This window comes from Aptenodytes forsteri, unplaced genomic scaffold (assembly GCF_000699145.1).
Source record: "Aptenodytes forsteri isolate BGI_AS27 unplaced genomic scaffold, ASM69914v1 Scaffold241, whole genome shotgun sequence".
NCBI classification, from domain to species: Eukaryota; Metazoa; Chordata; class Aves; order Sphenisciformes; family Spheniscidae; genus Aptenodytes; species Aptenodytes forsteri.
The window spans coordinates 7,640,884-7,656,568 of record NW_008795252.1 but is presented as its reverse complement, the minus strand read 5'-3'; the positions used below and the strand labels follow the sequence as shown (position 1 = coordinate 7,656,568).

The following is a 15,685-nucleotide window of genomic DNA, read 5'->3' as shown; positions in this document are numbered from 1 at the left end:
ACTAATAAAGACAGCTTCCTAATTGGGAACATTTTTTGACAGATATCTAGGGAATAAAAAAGATAAAATATTTAATATAACTGCATTTTAATGCAACATTTAACTTATCTGCTTGGAAAAATTCTTGAAAGGGGTGCTATCAAGTAAAGCTGAATCAACTACTTTAAAATGCTTAAAAATTGTCTAGACTAGATGGAGACAAGAATGTTCTGAGCTTCAAATACCACAATTTAAAACACCATTTAAAAAGCAACCAAACTTCTATAAACAATTCTGCAAAATATTTTGCCCTACAGCAGCAAAACTCAGGGCATTGGTCACATAATGGACAGTAAACAGGCAATAATTCTTTGAGTTGTGCTGACATTATTACTGACATGATTCTAAGGACAGATTAAAAAATAAGGAGGGAGGAAACAAATTGAAGAAATTATAGACCCATGGAGAAAGAAAAATGCCTTTTGAACATGGCTGGAGTGTAGCTTAAGTTACTTTCAAAAAGTATACTGTGTATGTCAAGCCATTTCCATATACCAAGGAGAATAAAAAGACAGCAGCTGCTATATTTCTAGTATCACATTTGCAAAAAGGAGTTAAAAAATCACAGAGAAATGTATACAATATATTTATAGCATAATGCATTAGGCTTGAAGACTACACAGTTTTAGTAACACTGTCCTTAACATATTGTGGTGAGAAATGTACTTCCATGATTTGTAATATGAAATGGAGGAAATAAGAAAAAGGCAATTACTTAGGACTCCCTTAATGCTCCGAGATGTTTTATTTCTACTTGAATACAGTTGTGTTACAAATGTCATTTTAATGTTATCCAGAATAGTGGAAATATAGGCAGGATTTAAATTTTCGCCCTACAGAAATCCTGTCAGGCTTGAGGTGGGCTATCTGAAGTCTCCAATTTCCACATCATTTTGATAACTTAAATGCCAAAAAGCAAAAAGGGGTTGAATGAAAATACAAAAAGAGAAACACAAATTAAACAAAAAGTGGGTGGAAGCGCCTTACCAGTTTTGGGTGTCAAACTCAAATCTGTGTCAGAAGAAGAGGACTGTCGACTGTAGGACTTGGAAGGTGAAAAGGAATAGGTTTGGTTTTTCAGAGGGGTGGAGGGTCCTGATGAATGAGTATTGGGATTGGGATCTTCATTGAAGGGAATCCTGCCAGAAGAAGGTGGAAACATATTCAGTAATCCTGTGCCAAAGGACCTGGCTGACAGCAGCATGATCCAAACACCAGGATGGGATTGGGGCAGGGCCAGCAGCTATTCCTTAGGTGCGAGACTGGGGATGAGGCCAGAGGCAAAGAAATGCTGTTTTACCCATTCAGCATTCTACAGATAGATGCTGATATCTACAATATAACAATTAAGCCAAATGAAAGGCATGAGATGTGACAAAAAATTATATATATGCAAAAGAAAAAACTGAAAACAGTTTATGGCTTAAAAATCTGGTCAAATACACAATGCTTTGAGTTAGTTTAATAAAGAAAAAATGATTTCAAATTATATTTGTGTTTATACATATTCATACATTTATGTATATACACACATATGCATTTTAAGGGGAGGGAAAAAAAAATGTTTCCTTATCCTATAGCATCAGCAGCATGCCACAGCTAAAAACAGAGCAAAGAGGAGCATCTTTATGGGAACAACTATATTGACAAACAGTTCACTTATGCACAGATTGACTTACCTGCTCTCCAAAACCATCTCTTCCACAAATGGCACATACCCTTCCTATAACCATTTTAAAACCTAAATACCGTATTTGAATTATGCTTGAAAGCAATTACGAACTCCAATCAAAACATGATTTCCTCCAATGACTGTAAAATAGCGAATGTTCCTCAGATACATCAACTTATTTTTACTTAATTTCTTGGAAAGTAAGCATGTTAAAAAGAAATGAAGAGTGTGGCTTTGTGGAAGAGACTCTGACGCATTTTCAAGGAACTATTGCCTTTGTTTCAGCAGCTGCACACAGAGTAGTTCTTCACTGACAATAGAAGGTGTCTCCATGAGAAAATGAGGGAGAAAAGATGGGTGGTACCTGCCTACACTGCCTGCCTGCCTGCACTTTGCGACCACTGTGCCTGTGGCCTGCCTCTCCCCAGCTCTTGAGTCTGAGCAGTCTCGTACCAGTGTAGATGAGAGTGGGAACAGACACAGAGAAGTTCTGAGTAAGTCGTGAGCCAGTAGCAGTGTGAATTGGGCTGTTGTGAGTCGAGCGGCATCCATGGCTTGGCGGATGAACCAGCGGAGACCTGAGAGAATTTGCAGCCAAGGTGGAAGAAAAGAAAACAATACATACAAACAGGTTGCAAAGTTATGTTATTAATTATTTCAGGGAAGTTTAGCTAGAGGAGATCTCTTACTTTAAGCAGACTCTAAGAATTTTAATTCCTCGCATGCAAGAGTCCAGATGAAATAAAAAGAGAGAAAGGAACAGCTTAACCACTAGCTTGTAAATGTGTAATTGATTCTTTGGCAACAGGGCATCAAGTTAGTAAAGCCAATAATAAGAAGTATTAGTTGATTGTGCTGGCTTTGAGAAACGTTCCCGTTTTTTTGACTGATGGGACAATGATTCTGACAATATCCACCACCAAGCTGAACGTGGATTATTTGGGGGGTGGAATTTCCACATTTTGCTCCAGAGTGAAAGCTACTCATTTATTTATGAATGTTTTTTTAAAAATCACCACTGTTATTTTACATTGCCATCCAGAAGCTCTTTGATGGCAAATTTTTAATTAAGACACTTTTTTTTTTTTTTTTTTTTTAAATCACCACTGTTATTTTACATTGCCATCCAGAAGCTCTTTGATGGCAAATTTTTAAAATTAAGACAAGTTAAAACAAGCTATGATTTGAAATAGAAACCAGTAATTTTGAGAAGTAAGAGCATACTGATGCCTGCATGACAAAAATGCCTAATTACTATTGTAATGACACAACAGTTCAAGTTAATGAAAATGGCTAATTCAAATAACACCTCTGAAAACACAGCATAAGTAGTATACTTTTTGGTGCTGTTTTTTCCTTCCAGAAATTGGATCGCTCTACCAAACAGAAAATAACTAATTTATCCAAGCAACAAAGTAGTAACAATTTGAAGACAACTGCAAGTATTTTTCTATTAATTTGTATACACATTAAAAAATTGCATTCAAACTGTGTTTGGTGCTGCAGTAGATATAAGAAAGATCAAGAAATTCTACCTCTCATCATAAAAAGTTTTCTTTACAAGTACACTGTAACCCTACCTGTTTTGCAATAGCCCTACTTGTTTTGCAACAGTAAAAAGCAAAGCACACAAGAAAAGATGAGACTACTTCAGGGTCATTCTCTAAATCACTGACGGAACTGTCCAAATTCAAAATTTATCTTTTCTTATATGCTCAGCATAAACACTCAAACCTGATTTTACTGAACTTGGAAAATCTTGAACAGAAGGTGTATCATAAGAAGCCCTCACAAAACCATTTATTGTACAAACACAGAGTCAAGGCAGAACTAATTATTAGTTAGGAAACTGGTGGATCACAACCCAGGGATACGTAATACCGTTGCTATATAAATTCAAAAAAGTCATATTAAGATTTACCACTTCAGCTTCTAAAGAAAGAACATAAGTAATCCAACCTAAAACATTTCAAAATTGTGGAATATAAACTGAGTTGCAGACAAATAAAACTACAAAAAAAAAAATTTCTGGGGAAAAAAAAAGAAATCACACTGGTTATGTAAAACTGAATGAGTATGAAAAGAAGAGAGATGAGACTTGTTTCCCTACAAATTATTAATTCATACTTACTCCTTCATTTCTTTGGATGGTGAGCTACATGCAGGTAAAAATGCTGATGTGTTACTTAATTTGTCCAACGTGCAGGCTGTTCCTATGGCTCGTACTACCAGTCCAGACTCTCCCTCCAAATCAAAACACTGCAAATAACCAACAACAGCATTTCCCCTCATTTCAAGCACCTTCAAGCCAATCTTCCTTTGCAATTCACCTACAAAACAAAAGGTAGAGAGCTCATAATTGCAGTGAACTTCACCTATTCTCTTTTGTGGTCTTTGGCCTGTGCTTTTGAAATTTCCAAGTCAGTAAAACAGGTAATAGATCCAATCTTACATAATTATGCCAAGCAGCTGGTCACAATCTCTGCCTCCTATAACATAGTGTGATGTTCATGATTTGCACAGCTTTTCCCTTTTTTCTCCAAATCTGCTCTGATTGCAACATGTTATTTCAGAAATGTTTTTCTCCAATTTTTATTTTCATTAGTTTTTCCCTTTTTTACTTATTTAGAGAAAGAGATGGTCAAGACGTGCTAGAACACACACAAGTTTTAAATACCCTTCACACAGTTCAGAACAATGCAACATCTTTGAAATACATGTGGATAGGCATCTTTTTTTTTTTTATAAACTTATTTAACCATATTTCAATGTAATTCATTCTTTTTGCTCTTTTTAAATTAATAGCGTTTAATATGCAGCCTCATCTACAAAATGTAACACCAAATAAACAAAACACAATACCAAATATGCCACACTCTCACTGCAAACAAAAGACTGCCACTTCTCCTCTATTAGCTGCACACACAGACTGAAAGACTGTAACTATAGGACAATGGTCTGGCATAGATGCTCATTTAGCAGGATGTTTAAAAAAAAAAGTTCATTGATCTCTGTAGCTAGATAGCCTTGGTAATACTAGGTGCAAAATATCATCTATCTTTGGATAAAAATTAAAGATTTCCAAAATCCTCTGTTAACAAACTGAAAAAGCCTCACCATCACAGACAATAGCCTAACAGTCCCAATGTCAATGATGTTAAGAAATCAAGTGGAATGAAATGATCACTACTGCTTTCTAGAAGCTTGGTTTTAACATTACCAGAAGAGGTTCCTACTGTAAACTTCTTAACAGAGGCTGAAATTATGCATGCGCTGGTCTTGAAAAAATCTCTAAGAATGAGGTAGAGTACGAAAGTTTCTAGCCAAGTGAAAATTGCTATGGATTGCATTCAAGCCAAGGTTGAGACTGAATTCTTTTTTACATATACAACACATAATATGACGGAGAACTATGAAACGGCCCGGATCATTCTCAGAAGTTACAGATTTCTTCAGGATTCTTTAGGTGTGGCCACCAGTAACAATGACTGCAATGTGATGCATTATATTACGTGACATGGAACAGTATTGCTATGAGGTCTTTTGTTTTTTTTCCTCTTAACCACTGCTATGAATAAAAATATTAATGAAATCTAGCAGAATACTTCCACATGTGCTACTTTATCCACTTTTACCATTTATGCAAGGCAAGAGATATGCAAATGGTAATCCTGTAAACTGATATACCATGGGAGCTACATTTAAAACCTCATAAAAAGTGAATTCATGTCAGTTATGACCATATTGTTTTTTCATATTTTTCCTCAAAACGTGCTGGCTCTCCTAAGTGAAGATACTGAGTAACATCTCCACGATCTCTTTGTTGCCCCACTTACTAAAGATTTCCATACATGCTGGCAAAACCCAACTCACTTTTTCTTTTAGTATCTTCCTTAAAACACAGCTGATTCTACAAGAAACCTGACAACATTAAGAGCCCATTAGAGAACTGAAACCACTACCTATCATTCTAGTGGCTATTTTTCATTATTTCTTTGTATTCGTTACACCTTCAATATTCTCCACCTCTATCAATTGGTTGTCTCTTGTCTTAGTGTGCAAGTACTCCCGAGTAGGGGTTTTTTTGTTCTGTTCTATTGGCACTGAAACAGGAGGATCTTGGTTCACAACTGCTGTTCATAAGCATCAGTAATAAAATTAAAAAAAAAAAAAAAATAATCTGTGAAGATGCTTGATACTGTGGTGCTGTGGAGACATCAACTGACTCTAATCACTGGTCTCTCCAGGAACTGCAGATACGTCCTGCAGAATCGATGCAAGGCAATACAGAAGTATGCTTGAGAAACAATGAACCAATCTTGACTGAAAACATGGGATGAGTCAGGTAAGTATTAATACACACTGTATCTGAGAAGGTGTATATTTGTTCACATACTTGAAAGTAGTTCGAAGACGGTGGAATAGTTTATTATTTTAATTGTTTGAGGCCAAATTCTAGTAATACTCCTCATATGGGTTAAGAACATCTTCAAGAGAGTTCCACAGGTTTCTAAGACCTTGCTAAAAACAATCAACAAATTAGACAGCAGCATGGCCTCACCGGGTGGGGGGGTGGGGGGAGAGGGAGAGGGAAACAAGTCAGCCATACTGGCCATCAGTTAGGACAACAGAACCTTCAGAAACAGAAGACACTGTGAACTGAAAAAATAAACATAATTAATACCAAAAAATCACATACAATGTTGTCTTAAGCAAGTCACTTATTTAAATAGTGAATATTTTTAAAAGTAGCAATAACCATTACAGCCTACATGTTTAATACCTGACATGAGTGAAATAAGTCTTTGTCTAGCCTCATTCGATGCCCTTGGTGTACGAATTCGGTCTATCCACTGGTATTCTGGGTCTTCATTAACTACAAGTTCTTCCACAAATCCATGAATTATTACTGCTCGGTAACACTTAGGAATAGATGTAGCTGTTAAAAAAAAATATATAAAAGATGTAAGGCATGAGTCTATGAGCCAAGAATTCCAAGAAAAACATAAAATTACACGTAAAAAGTGATGTGAACGATTCCATAAAGTAATCCACATAATTTTCTGTTAAAATGTGGACATACTCTAAGCAGTTTTGTTCTGGGAGACTCTGGAACACTGATAAGATAACTGTCCAGTGTATCAGTTACAACACGTACCATTATGAAACCTTTTCACTTTGTGCCTCTTTAACAGGATGTGCACCCAAAGTAACACAACGTGCGTATGCACATGCACTGAAATGCAACTTAAGAAAGATAAGGGGAAAAAAATCAGTTACATTGTTTTGAAATATGAACAGTAAAAATTTATTTTATAAAAAAAGAAGAATAAACAATTGTCTGCATTTGCTTCAACGTAATCACCACTGGGCTTATGCAATGAGCTGGTGAAAGAAGGGAAACTGACAGAATAGGTAAAGAAAGAAAAGAAGGGGGGCGGGGGAGTTTTTTGTTCAAATAAACTTTTTTCCTCTACTTACTGCAAAAAAACTTGACTCCACAGGATGACTGCCTAAATCTGTTTAAATCATTGAAGAGATCTTCTTTCACAACGACATTGATCTCCCCACGTATACCTATCAAAAAAAAAAATTAGAAGCTGTATCAGAAACAAATACAAAACTAGCCCTATTAAATATTCCCTATTACTAGTAATTAATGCACTTTCTATTACCAATGAGTTAGTTTTTCTGCAAAGAATGTACTATAACCCTGCTAGAACTGCTCAGTTCAACTGGCGGTTCATGTGTCAATTCTAGCCTGAGCCAGAGGAGCAGGAACACATTTCCTTGCCTCTCAAGTCTGATGCAGAGACTCCTTCTCAGAGGAAGGTTCTAGTTCTGTCCAGCCTTTGAGGCTAAAGCTATGCAAGCAACAGTCCTCAAATACCTGCTGCACCGAACAGAACTTTAGAAGAAAGAAGGAATTGGGAGAAGAGAAGCCATCAGCCTCCTGATACTGCAGTGGCCTCTGCTGCAGTGAGCAAGTGCTCTCTCTGCTCCTTCGCCCTGTACCATCAATACAGGAATGGTATAAAATCAATATCTAAGTACCGTGACTGTCCCAAGACATCCTTAGCACAAAAGGTCCGAAGTACCAACTTTGAGTGCAGATGCCTTGAAACTGGAGTCCTGTTCACATCAAAAAGCTCTGACCAACACCAAAAAGCTTTTACATTTCCTCCCTGAAATGGTTTCAAAATCACAGTAAAGCTACCCTCTGAAGCTCAATCCAGTGAGAAAATTTATGGTTCTTTCTAGAACCACAGTGGCACAGTAAGTGTATGTAAAATACTTTGATTATGAGAAGAAATATATTAAAAATAAGGTCTTACTGACTTTTTAGATAAAGCATATTTTTGGCCACAATTAAACCTTATTAATAATGGAATATTTCCTCAACACACAGACATTCCTTTTTGATTTTTCTACTTCTCTATTCTGAGCTTTTTCTTCTTGTTCCCCACCCAGTAACAAAATCATTTCACCTATTATAGGTTCTGACATATTGAGGACTAAACTTCTTGATGAGTCTGATCTCTAGTGTCTTCAGAAGCCTTCATCACATAAATATATGACACTCAAACAAAAGCATTAGATTCACAGATTGACTCTGACATTATTGCAATAAAGTCACCTAGATCTATCTCCCAAAATGCCAATAAAAAGAAGCCTTCAGTTACTATAAGAGGAAGTGTGTCAGGTTCATATATTTTCACAAATAATCATGTTAAGGTGCAAAAATTTTTTTTTAATAAAAATTTATAAACATTATATTGATTATTTCATTAAGGAGGCATCAATTACTGTTTGCCAGAGATCAAGATAACTAGAATCTACTGCTATGAGCATGAAAATATAAGAATTCTAATTTTACTTAAATAGAAAAAAAGCTGTGAAATACTAACAGATCTAGAAAAATACAGAGAAATCTAATTCTCTCTGACATACAAGTTGTACACATCCTGAGACAAGTGTTCACCTAATTTAACTTCAAAAGAAAATGTACAATACGAAAATGTGAATAGAATCAAAGGATAAGAAGAAAAATACATGCAATATTTCTCAAAAAAGCCCTCTTCAATATAACTGTTTTAAATGTAAAAAATACTTTGCATCAGCTATGATGATCATCCAGTAAATACCATTAATTATTTCCCAACAATGATTTATAATTAGCTTTTAACATAGTTAGGTCATTTAACTCACACTGGGTAACGAACAAGGGTGATAACGACAACCACATAGATGTTCTGCAATAAGGTATTCAAGGAGCAAGCTAACTGCTGTAGACAGACCTTGACTTTCTCGGACAAAAGCTGTGTTTCATTAAAATCAAGGGCAAAAATATGATTAACTTCATTTTCTCATACCTTGAAGACATTCTGATGAAATCTACCTAGCACTGAGAGTACTTTCTGCAGGGAAAAGGAATTTCATCCTGTACTTTATGTTGAAGATAACATCACATCCTGTCCCTCCATCTCAAGTGAACTTCATCCAGCACCCCAGGAAGGCACACCCCAAGTGACTTCAGCAAAAGTATATTCTTTTAGTAAACACATGGTAATTGGAAAAGTATGTTTGGGTCTTTTCTTTTAATCTGAATTTTGCAGTAACTATTTTAAATACCGTGTGAAGATTTCTTCCACTTGTCACAAGTTCTATGAAAGCCATTCTGCGAAGCACTAGTCTGTACTACCACGCCAGAAATTTTATCATGCCAGAAATAAGGATAAAAGCACCAGAAAAGTAGCTTTCCAGCTCTCAAGGCTAAAATTATTACAAATTTCTGAAGACGGCTTACAGAAATGAAGATTGTAAGAAGCAGATTACATCTCAAACATTTTTTTTACTTTTAAATTAGCAAATCTTACCATGAATGGTATCATAAATAGGAAACCATCCTGAAATAACTGTAGCTGCTTCACTATAGAGCAAAGGATCAATATCTATGTACACTTTGCCAATGGCATCATTAGCACTGTAGGTATCATGATCAAGAACTGTGATTTGGAGAGGCTCGTCTTGTAGCTCTTCGTCATCTACCTAGAAACAAATATTAACATGGAATCTGAGTATTTAAAAAAAAACAACGCAGGGAAATGCTGCTGAAAAACAAATGCAAAAAAGAGGATAGTTAGTTATGTACAGTGACCTGACACTGATAAATCTGTAATTTCCATTTCCTGTACCTAAACAACGCATTCCCTTAATTTGAGTTTACCCTTCACAGACTGGCAAGATCCTGGAACTAGAGTTATCGCTGGGAGAAGAACAGAAAAGCAAGATTACAGTGACTACACATTTTTAAATTCCACATGATTTAAGTCACAGTCCCTAGATGGGTAGTCTACCCATCTCCACAACACATACTTTTCATTTAAAAAAAAAAGAAAATTTAAGATAAAGCATCTCAGAGAACTATTATACTCTGAAGTTATGATTATTGGTGCTCTCACTCTTCCAAACTGGTCAGTGGCTTAAAAGAAGACATTTTATACAATCCATTGTAAAAATTCAGTAATTTCAGACATGCACTTTCCTAAATAAATGCAACAATCCATCTGCAGATACCTCAACTATTTTTTAGGACATACAAAGATAGACATTCTACAACTTTTTGTGTTGAACGTCACAAACCAAGAATCAGGTTTGCCAAAGGCAATGGGATGACTCACGTAAGTGTTTGCAGAATTATAACGTGTAGTCTTGCAAAAAGATCAAACTACACACACATACACACACAATGTCTTAAGCGGTTAGTGCTTTTCCACTCTTTGAAATACGGAATTCTTTTTTTTTTTTTCTTCTTTTCAATGTTGCTGTTTGGCTCTTTGCTTTCCCAAATCCATTTTTCCATGCAAAAAGACAGAATTTTGAGACTTCTGTTATTGTCAAAAAAACCTCTTTCTGTATGAACAGAGCTAACCCTCCACACAGATCAGCTCTTTCCCCTCCCCCAAAAAATGACCCCAGGAACTGAAAGATAAAAAAAGAAAACTGATTGAATTTGAATACCACAGGACTACTTTCTTAATCAACATGGATTGCTGATTAAGAGATGCTCTTAATCAAGCGTTCCGTGTTGATCAATAATCTGCCTAAGCTTACTATTTTATATTTACTCTTAAAATATTTCTAACATTACCAGCTATTACATCACTCTTTACATGTACATATATTTACAGCTATGCTTATACTGTGATATTATCTTAGAACACTATAAATGAACCAGTACTATATATTCAAATGTTTTAACAATTACTTTATTCTAAATACCATCACTTTTTTTTTAAGTAATAAAAAAAATGCAGTAACAAAAAAAAAGAATATGTAAACACTTGTTCAGGGTGTAATGTCAAAGGACCATTACTTTTTTAAGTAATAAAAAAATGCAGTAACAAAAAAAAAGAATATGTAAACACTTGTTCAGGGTGTAATGTCAAAGGACCATTACTTTTTTAAGTAATAAAAAAATGCAGTAACAAAAAAAAAGAATATGTAAACACTTGTTCAGGGTGTAATGTCAAAGGACATCAACGAATCAGATCATGGAAAGCAACAAGCAATTACAGGGAAATGCTGAGTGCCCTCATTATTACATAAGGAAATGGGAAAGAGTGTCCAATAATTTTTGTCCAAGGTCTTTATTTTGTAATTTTCTCATAGGAATTTTCCATTTTCTTCTTTATCAAGTGCATTATTTTTGCAACCCAAAGTAATATTTCAAATCCCAATTAACTCTCCTTACTCAAAATTACCCCTTTAAAAAAAACCCACAAGCATACCCGTACTGATATCTGAAAGCCTAATCCATAACGCTATTTTCCCCCCACTTTTACCTCTGTCTTGTCTTTTTTATTATTACCCAGAATAACATCTGAGTTGGATCCAATCTGGCAAGCTTTTATCTTTACAAACAGTCCTAAAAAGCCAATGAGACACCTTTAGCAAACAAGGTCTAACTGTAGACAGGTTTGCTGAAAAGGCTTTCTGTGTATTTAAACAGAAATACACTTCACTCCTCAAAACTCATTTTCTGCCTGAAATGAAATTATTTCATTAAGGGCATCTAAACCAGAGTGTCTATATAGATACAGGCAAGCTCTTAAAAAATACTTACTTCAAATTTGAACCACTCAGAATTCCACTGAGGATTAAGTGATTTGGGATACACATCTGTCTTAAATGTTGTATTTCCAAATTTCACCTAAAAATACAAGCATTCCATTATTAATACTAAATATTTATAAATAAATTTAGAAACTCATTAAATCTACACATGCAAATAATTTCAAATACAAATTTCAACAATATCAACAAATATCAACAAATCCTTTTCAGTGAGAGTGGCTTTTTAATTGACTCACATGTATCAGTAAGTACTTTCCACATATTGGTGGAAAAGTCTTGCTGACTTACAATAAATCTCTCTCTCCCACTATTAAAATCATTTTTTTTTCCCCCTCAATCACTTGAGAGGTAAAAATATTGCTTATATTGGCTATTCAAAGTCACTTGGTACACTCTCTTTTGCCTTCTGTTTAGAAATACTATAAGCAAAAGTATTCTATCCAAATATTCATAGTTTATGTCCTATTACAGTTCTCTCTAGGGTTTCTAAATCAGCTTTATTGACAATTTATAAAAGAAATACAGAAATAAAATGGTAACATTGGTAAAATTATTTCTTAAATTTAAGAAATCTCCCCAGATACACACCAGAAAATAACTGAAATCGTCTCTGTTAACTGCAATCTCGATATGCTGGACACATATCAGTAAATTCAGAGCAGCAAGGAGGAAGCACCTGATCAGTTTCTATTCCTTTCTTAAAATATAGAAAATTCCAGAAAGCATACAGGCAAAAAGGTTAGAGGGACTACATATCTACGTACATATCTCTATATATATCCCTGTAACCTCCAGTTACTGAAGATTACATATTCTCCATACTTCTATTGATTAATGCACCTTCAACCACATAATAACCTATTTCAGGAATCTCCATTTGGTCTCCATAGGAGTCTATTTTAGGATGACCCCAGTCGTCGTTTTTATTTGTTTTTTTTTAAAAAGTGAACCTGAATTTCTGTGATGCTCCACACATCAAGAAACCACGCTGCACAATGCAAGAGCCTTTATTTCACTGCAGCTTTCATTCTAAACAGTTTACAAACACTTGTAGTTCTCTGAATGTTGCCATGTTGCCTCTCAAAATAATTAGTACTTCAACTCAGACCAACTATCTGATGGTAGTTACAAATACCCATAGATATGTTTTTGAACTCATTCAAGATTCTTAAGAAAATAATCAGCATGCTGATATAAAAGAAATGCTGCAGTCAAAGACACTTGTGGGTTTTGAATGCCGTTTTCTTTTTAAAAGTCTAAACGGATTTTGGAGACTAAATTTAGGCTTAGCTTTTGAAAACTGTATAGCAGTTTTTTAAACGCTTCTGCTCAAGAAAGTATTAAATAAACACTTTATATGTTTCAGTAATATGGTGATTATTTTGCATAGGTGCATACCCCAAGTCTAAAGAGATTCTGCACTTTCTTAAGTACACCCAGTGCATTTAAAAAGCCTACAGCACTGCAGAACTGGACAAAAAGTTCACACTGAGCTCTGTATATGTAACCATACGTACCTCGATCAACAGAACTCTGTACAGCATTTGCGACCAAAGAAACAAATAAAAAGATGGTGCGGCCCCCTGTTTGATTCTATGACCAGTAGTGCTTTTCGAAAAGAAGGTACTTCAAAGAAAGCTTTAAAGTTAAAAGCCAGAGTGGTATGAAAACACAGGACTAAGCAACCTTAGTGTGAAAAATCTTCTAGCTATCAAAACATGGATGCAGCCTATGTGTACACAGAAAACTAACAGCACTGCTACTTAGAATGTGTATTCATCACACAAAGCAGTATAATAAAATGATACTGACACTAGTTTTAACTGAGCTACCTTATATACATACCAGAAGCTGCCAAGACACAACAGCCCAGAGCTCCACCCAACCTATTTTTACATGTTATCTAGGGAGTAAATTAGCTCCCTTGGAGCCCCCCGCAGCTATAACTGAACTTCTCCAGTAGTCAAGCTAGTTCATTAAAGCTAGTAGAGATAATCAAGCACTACGCTGCTGTCTGCTATACAAATTTAGAAGTACAATTACAGAAGAAATTGTGCTAATTTGCTCCCCATCACACATGCTGGCAAAGTCCAAGTTATGCATAACCTGAGCCAAGTAAGAGCTCTAAAGTCTTTCCTCATTTTCTTTTCTAATTCTAGATTTATATTAGAAAATTTAACAAGGAAATTAAAGGCTAGTAATCAACTAGTACCTTAACATTACTTCAGCTTTTCATTTTTATTTAAGTGAAAATGTTTTGTAAAGGTTTGCAGCAACCTTACACTGAAAAATAAAACAATAGTTTCAAGCTCAATTTATTTTGATATAAATCTCACCTGCTGCTTGCCTACTCCATATGTGGAAAGGGTAGTTCCCACAGTCTTTCCAAGTAACAGCGCTGAAAGCAAGGCCCCGTCTACCTATTTCTTTAGCCTTATTTGTGCCAAGACATTCATGAAACTGCACATTAACCCAGCTAAGCAAATTGATCTTTCTGAAAAATTTTATTTTCCTTTTTTGCTAAGCTAGCCTTTAACAAGATGAATTTCCAAATCAATTTTGCTACACAGACAGTAGGGCTGGCACAGATGGAGCAGGGTTGGGAACAAGTGACTAACAGGAGAGGAGAGCTGTTTCTCCTCAAGGCAGCATAAAAATAGGCCAAATGAAACTCATCAGAGAACTGTATTTCCTATTCCTGTTTTCCCTGTCTCCTAGTAGTACGCATCAAGTTGTTGTAGGCTGCCCACTAATCAAATTTAAAATTACAAGAGAAACGTTTATAAATTAAAAACTGATGAAACATCTGAAACCAAACACTGAAATATCAAATGACTGTCATTCACGTAATAAAACAGAACTGTGTACTATTTCAGCTCCATTGAAAAGCACAGGAGAAATACATTTTCACTTTATTACCAATTTACTGTCCCACTAAGCAATGCGCTTAGTGTCTAACATCAACCAAATTTTTAAGCACCAAACCAAATCAGGACTTGTATACCAAAATCTATTTTGATATTATTATTATCATCAAACTTTTAAGACATTCTGTCGTCCTACCTTAATTCCAGTATTGTGCCAACCTCAATTACTATTTGTGGTACAAGCATGCATTTACATAGCATTCCATTTTTAAACACCTCTTTGCTTTTCTCAGAGTATGCTTCCTGAATCTACGGAATGTTTCTGAAATGTTCTAAGTTATTCATGCTGGAAATAATGAATCATAAAACAGAAGGATCTCGTCAACTTATTTTACAATCCCTTCCTGAGAAATGCCTTATATATTGCCTGTTAACTATACGATTGTAACGAAGGTTGAGGTTAGGTACTTTTGGTGCAATAAAGTGATTTAAACATGTAAACAATATTAAATATTTGTCCAATAAAAATCCTCTTAAAAATATTTTAGTATTTCAAATACTTTTAACAGAAATATGAACAATGGCCTTCAAAGTAAAGCCCATACAACCACTCTGCACTTCATATGTTAAAAAAATTCAAATGACTTAAACACGCTTTTACTACTTCTCCATCCTGCTTCCAACGCATCTATCAAATCCTGAGACGGATTCCATTTGGCTGCGGTATCAACAAGAGCCGTTCATTAACAACCTTCAGCCAAGAGAGGCTGAATATTTCTAAAACACCATTCAAATTCTACACGGCTGTGAGCTAAGAATGACACCCAAGGGTAAACCAGAAACTGCTTTTAAAACATCCCTGCGGACACCGGCTCGGGGCGCTCCTGGCCATTTCTGCAGCCCCTTTGCGGAGCATGCTCGCCCACCTGGCCCCGGCCGGGGCTGGCCCACCCTCCCCGCGCAGAAGGGT

The 15,685-nt window shown here is 35.5% G+C and overlaps 1 protein-coding gene across 1 annotated transcript in view; it reads right to left on the bottom strand.

Annotated features, from left to right (window-relative positions):
* Positions 1-13,392, bottom strand: part of C2CD5 (C2 calcium dependent domain containing 5) — a 68,708-nt gene extending 55,316 nt beyond the window's left edge. Inside the window, exons 1-7 of the mRNA XM_019471980.1 lie at positions 13,366-13,392; positions 11,838-11,924; positions 9,589-9,760; positions 7,193-7,288; positions 6,495-6,650; positions 3,843-4,041; positions 1,027-1,178 (exon numbers count right to left, since the gene is read on the bottom strand). Coding sequence (XP_019327525.1) covers positions 1,027-1,178; positions 3,843-4,041; positions 6,495-6,650; positions 7,193-7,288; positions 9,589-9,760; positions 11,838-11,924; positions 13,366-13,392 — 889 coding nt within the window. The remainder of the gene's footprint in view (positions 1-1,026; positions 1,179-3,842; positions 4,042-6,494; positions 6,651-7,192; positions 7,289-9,588; positions 9,761-11,837; positions 11,925-13,365) is intronic.
* Between the last annotated feature and the right edge of the window lie 2,293 nt (positions 13,393-15,685).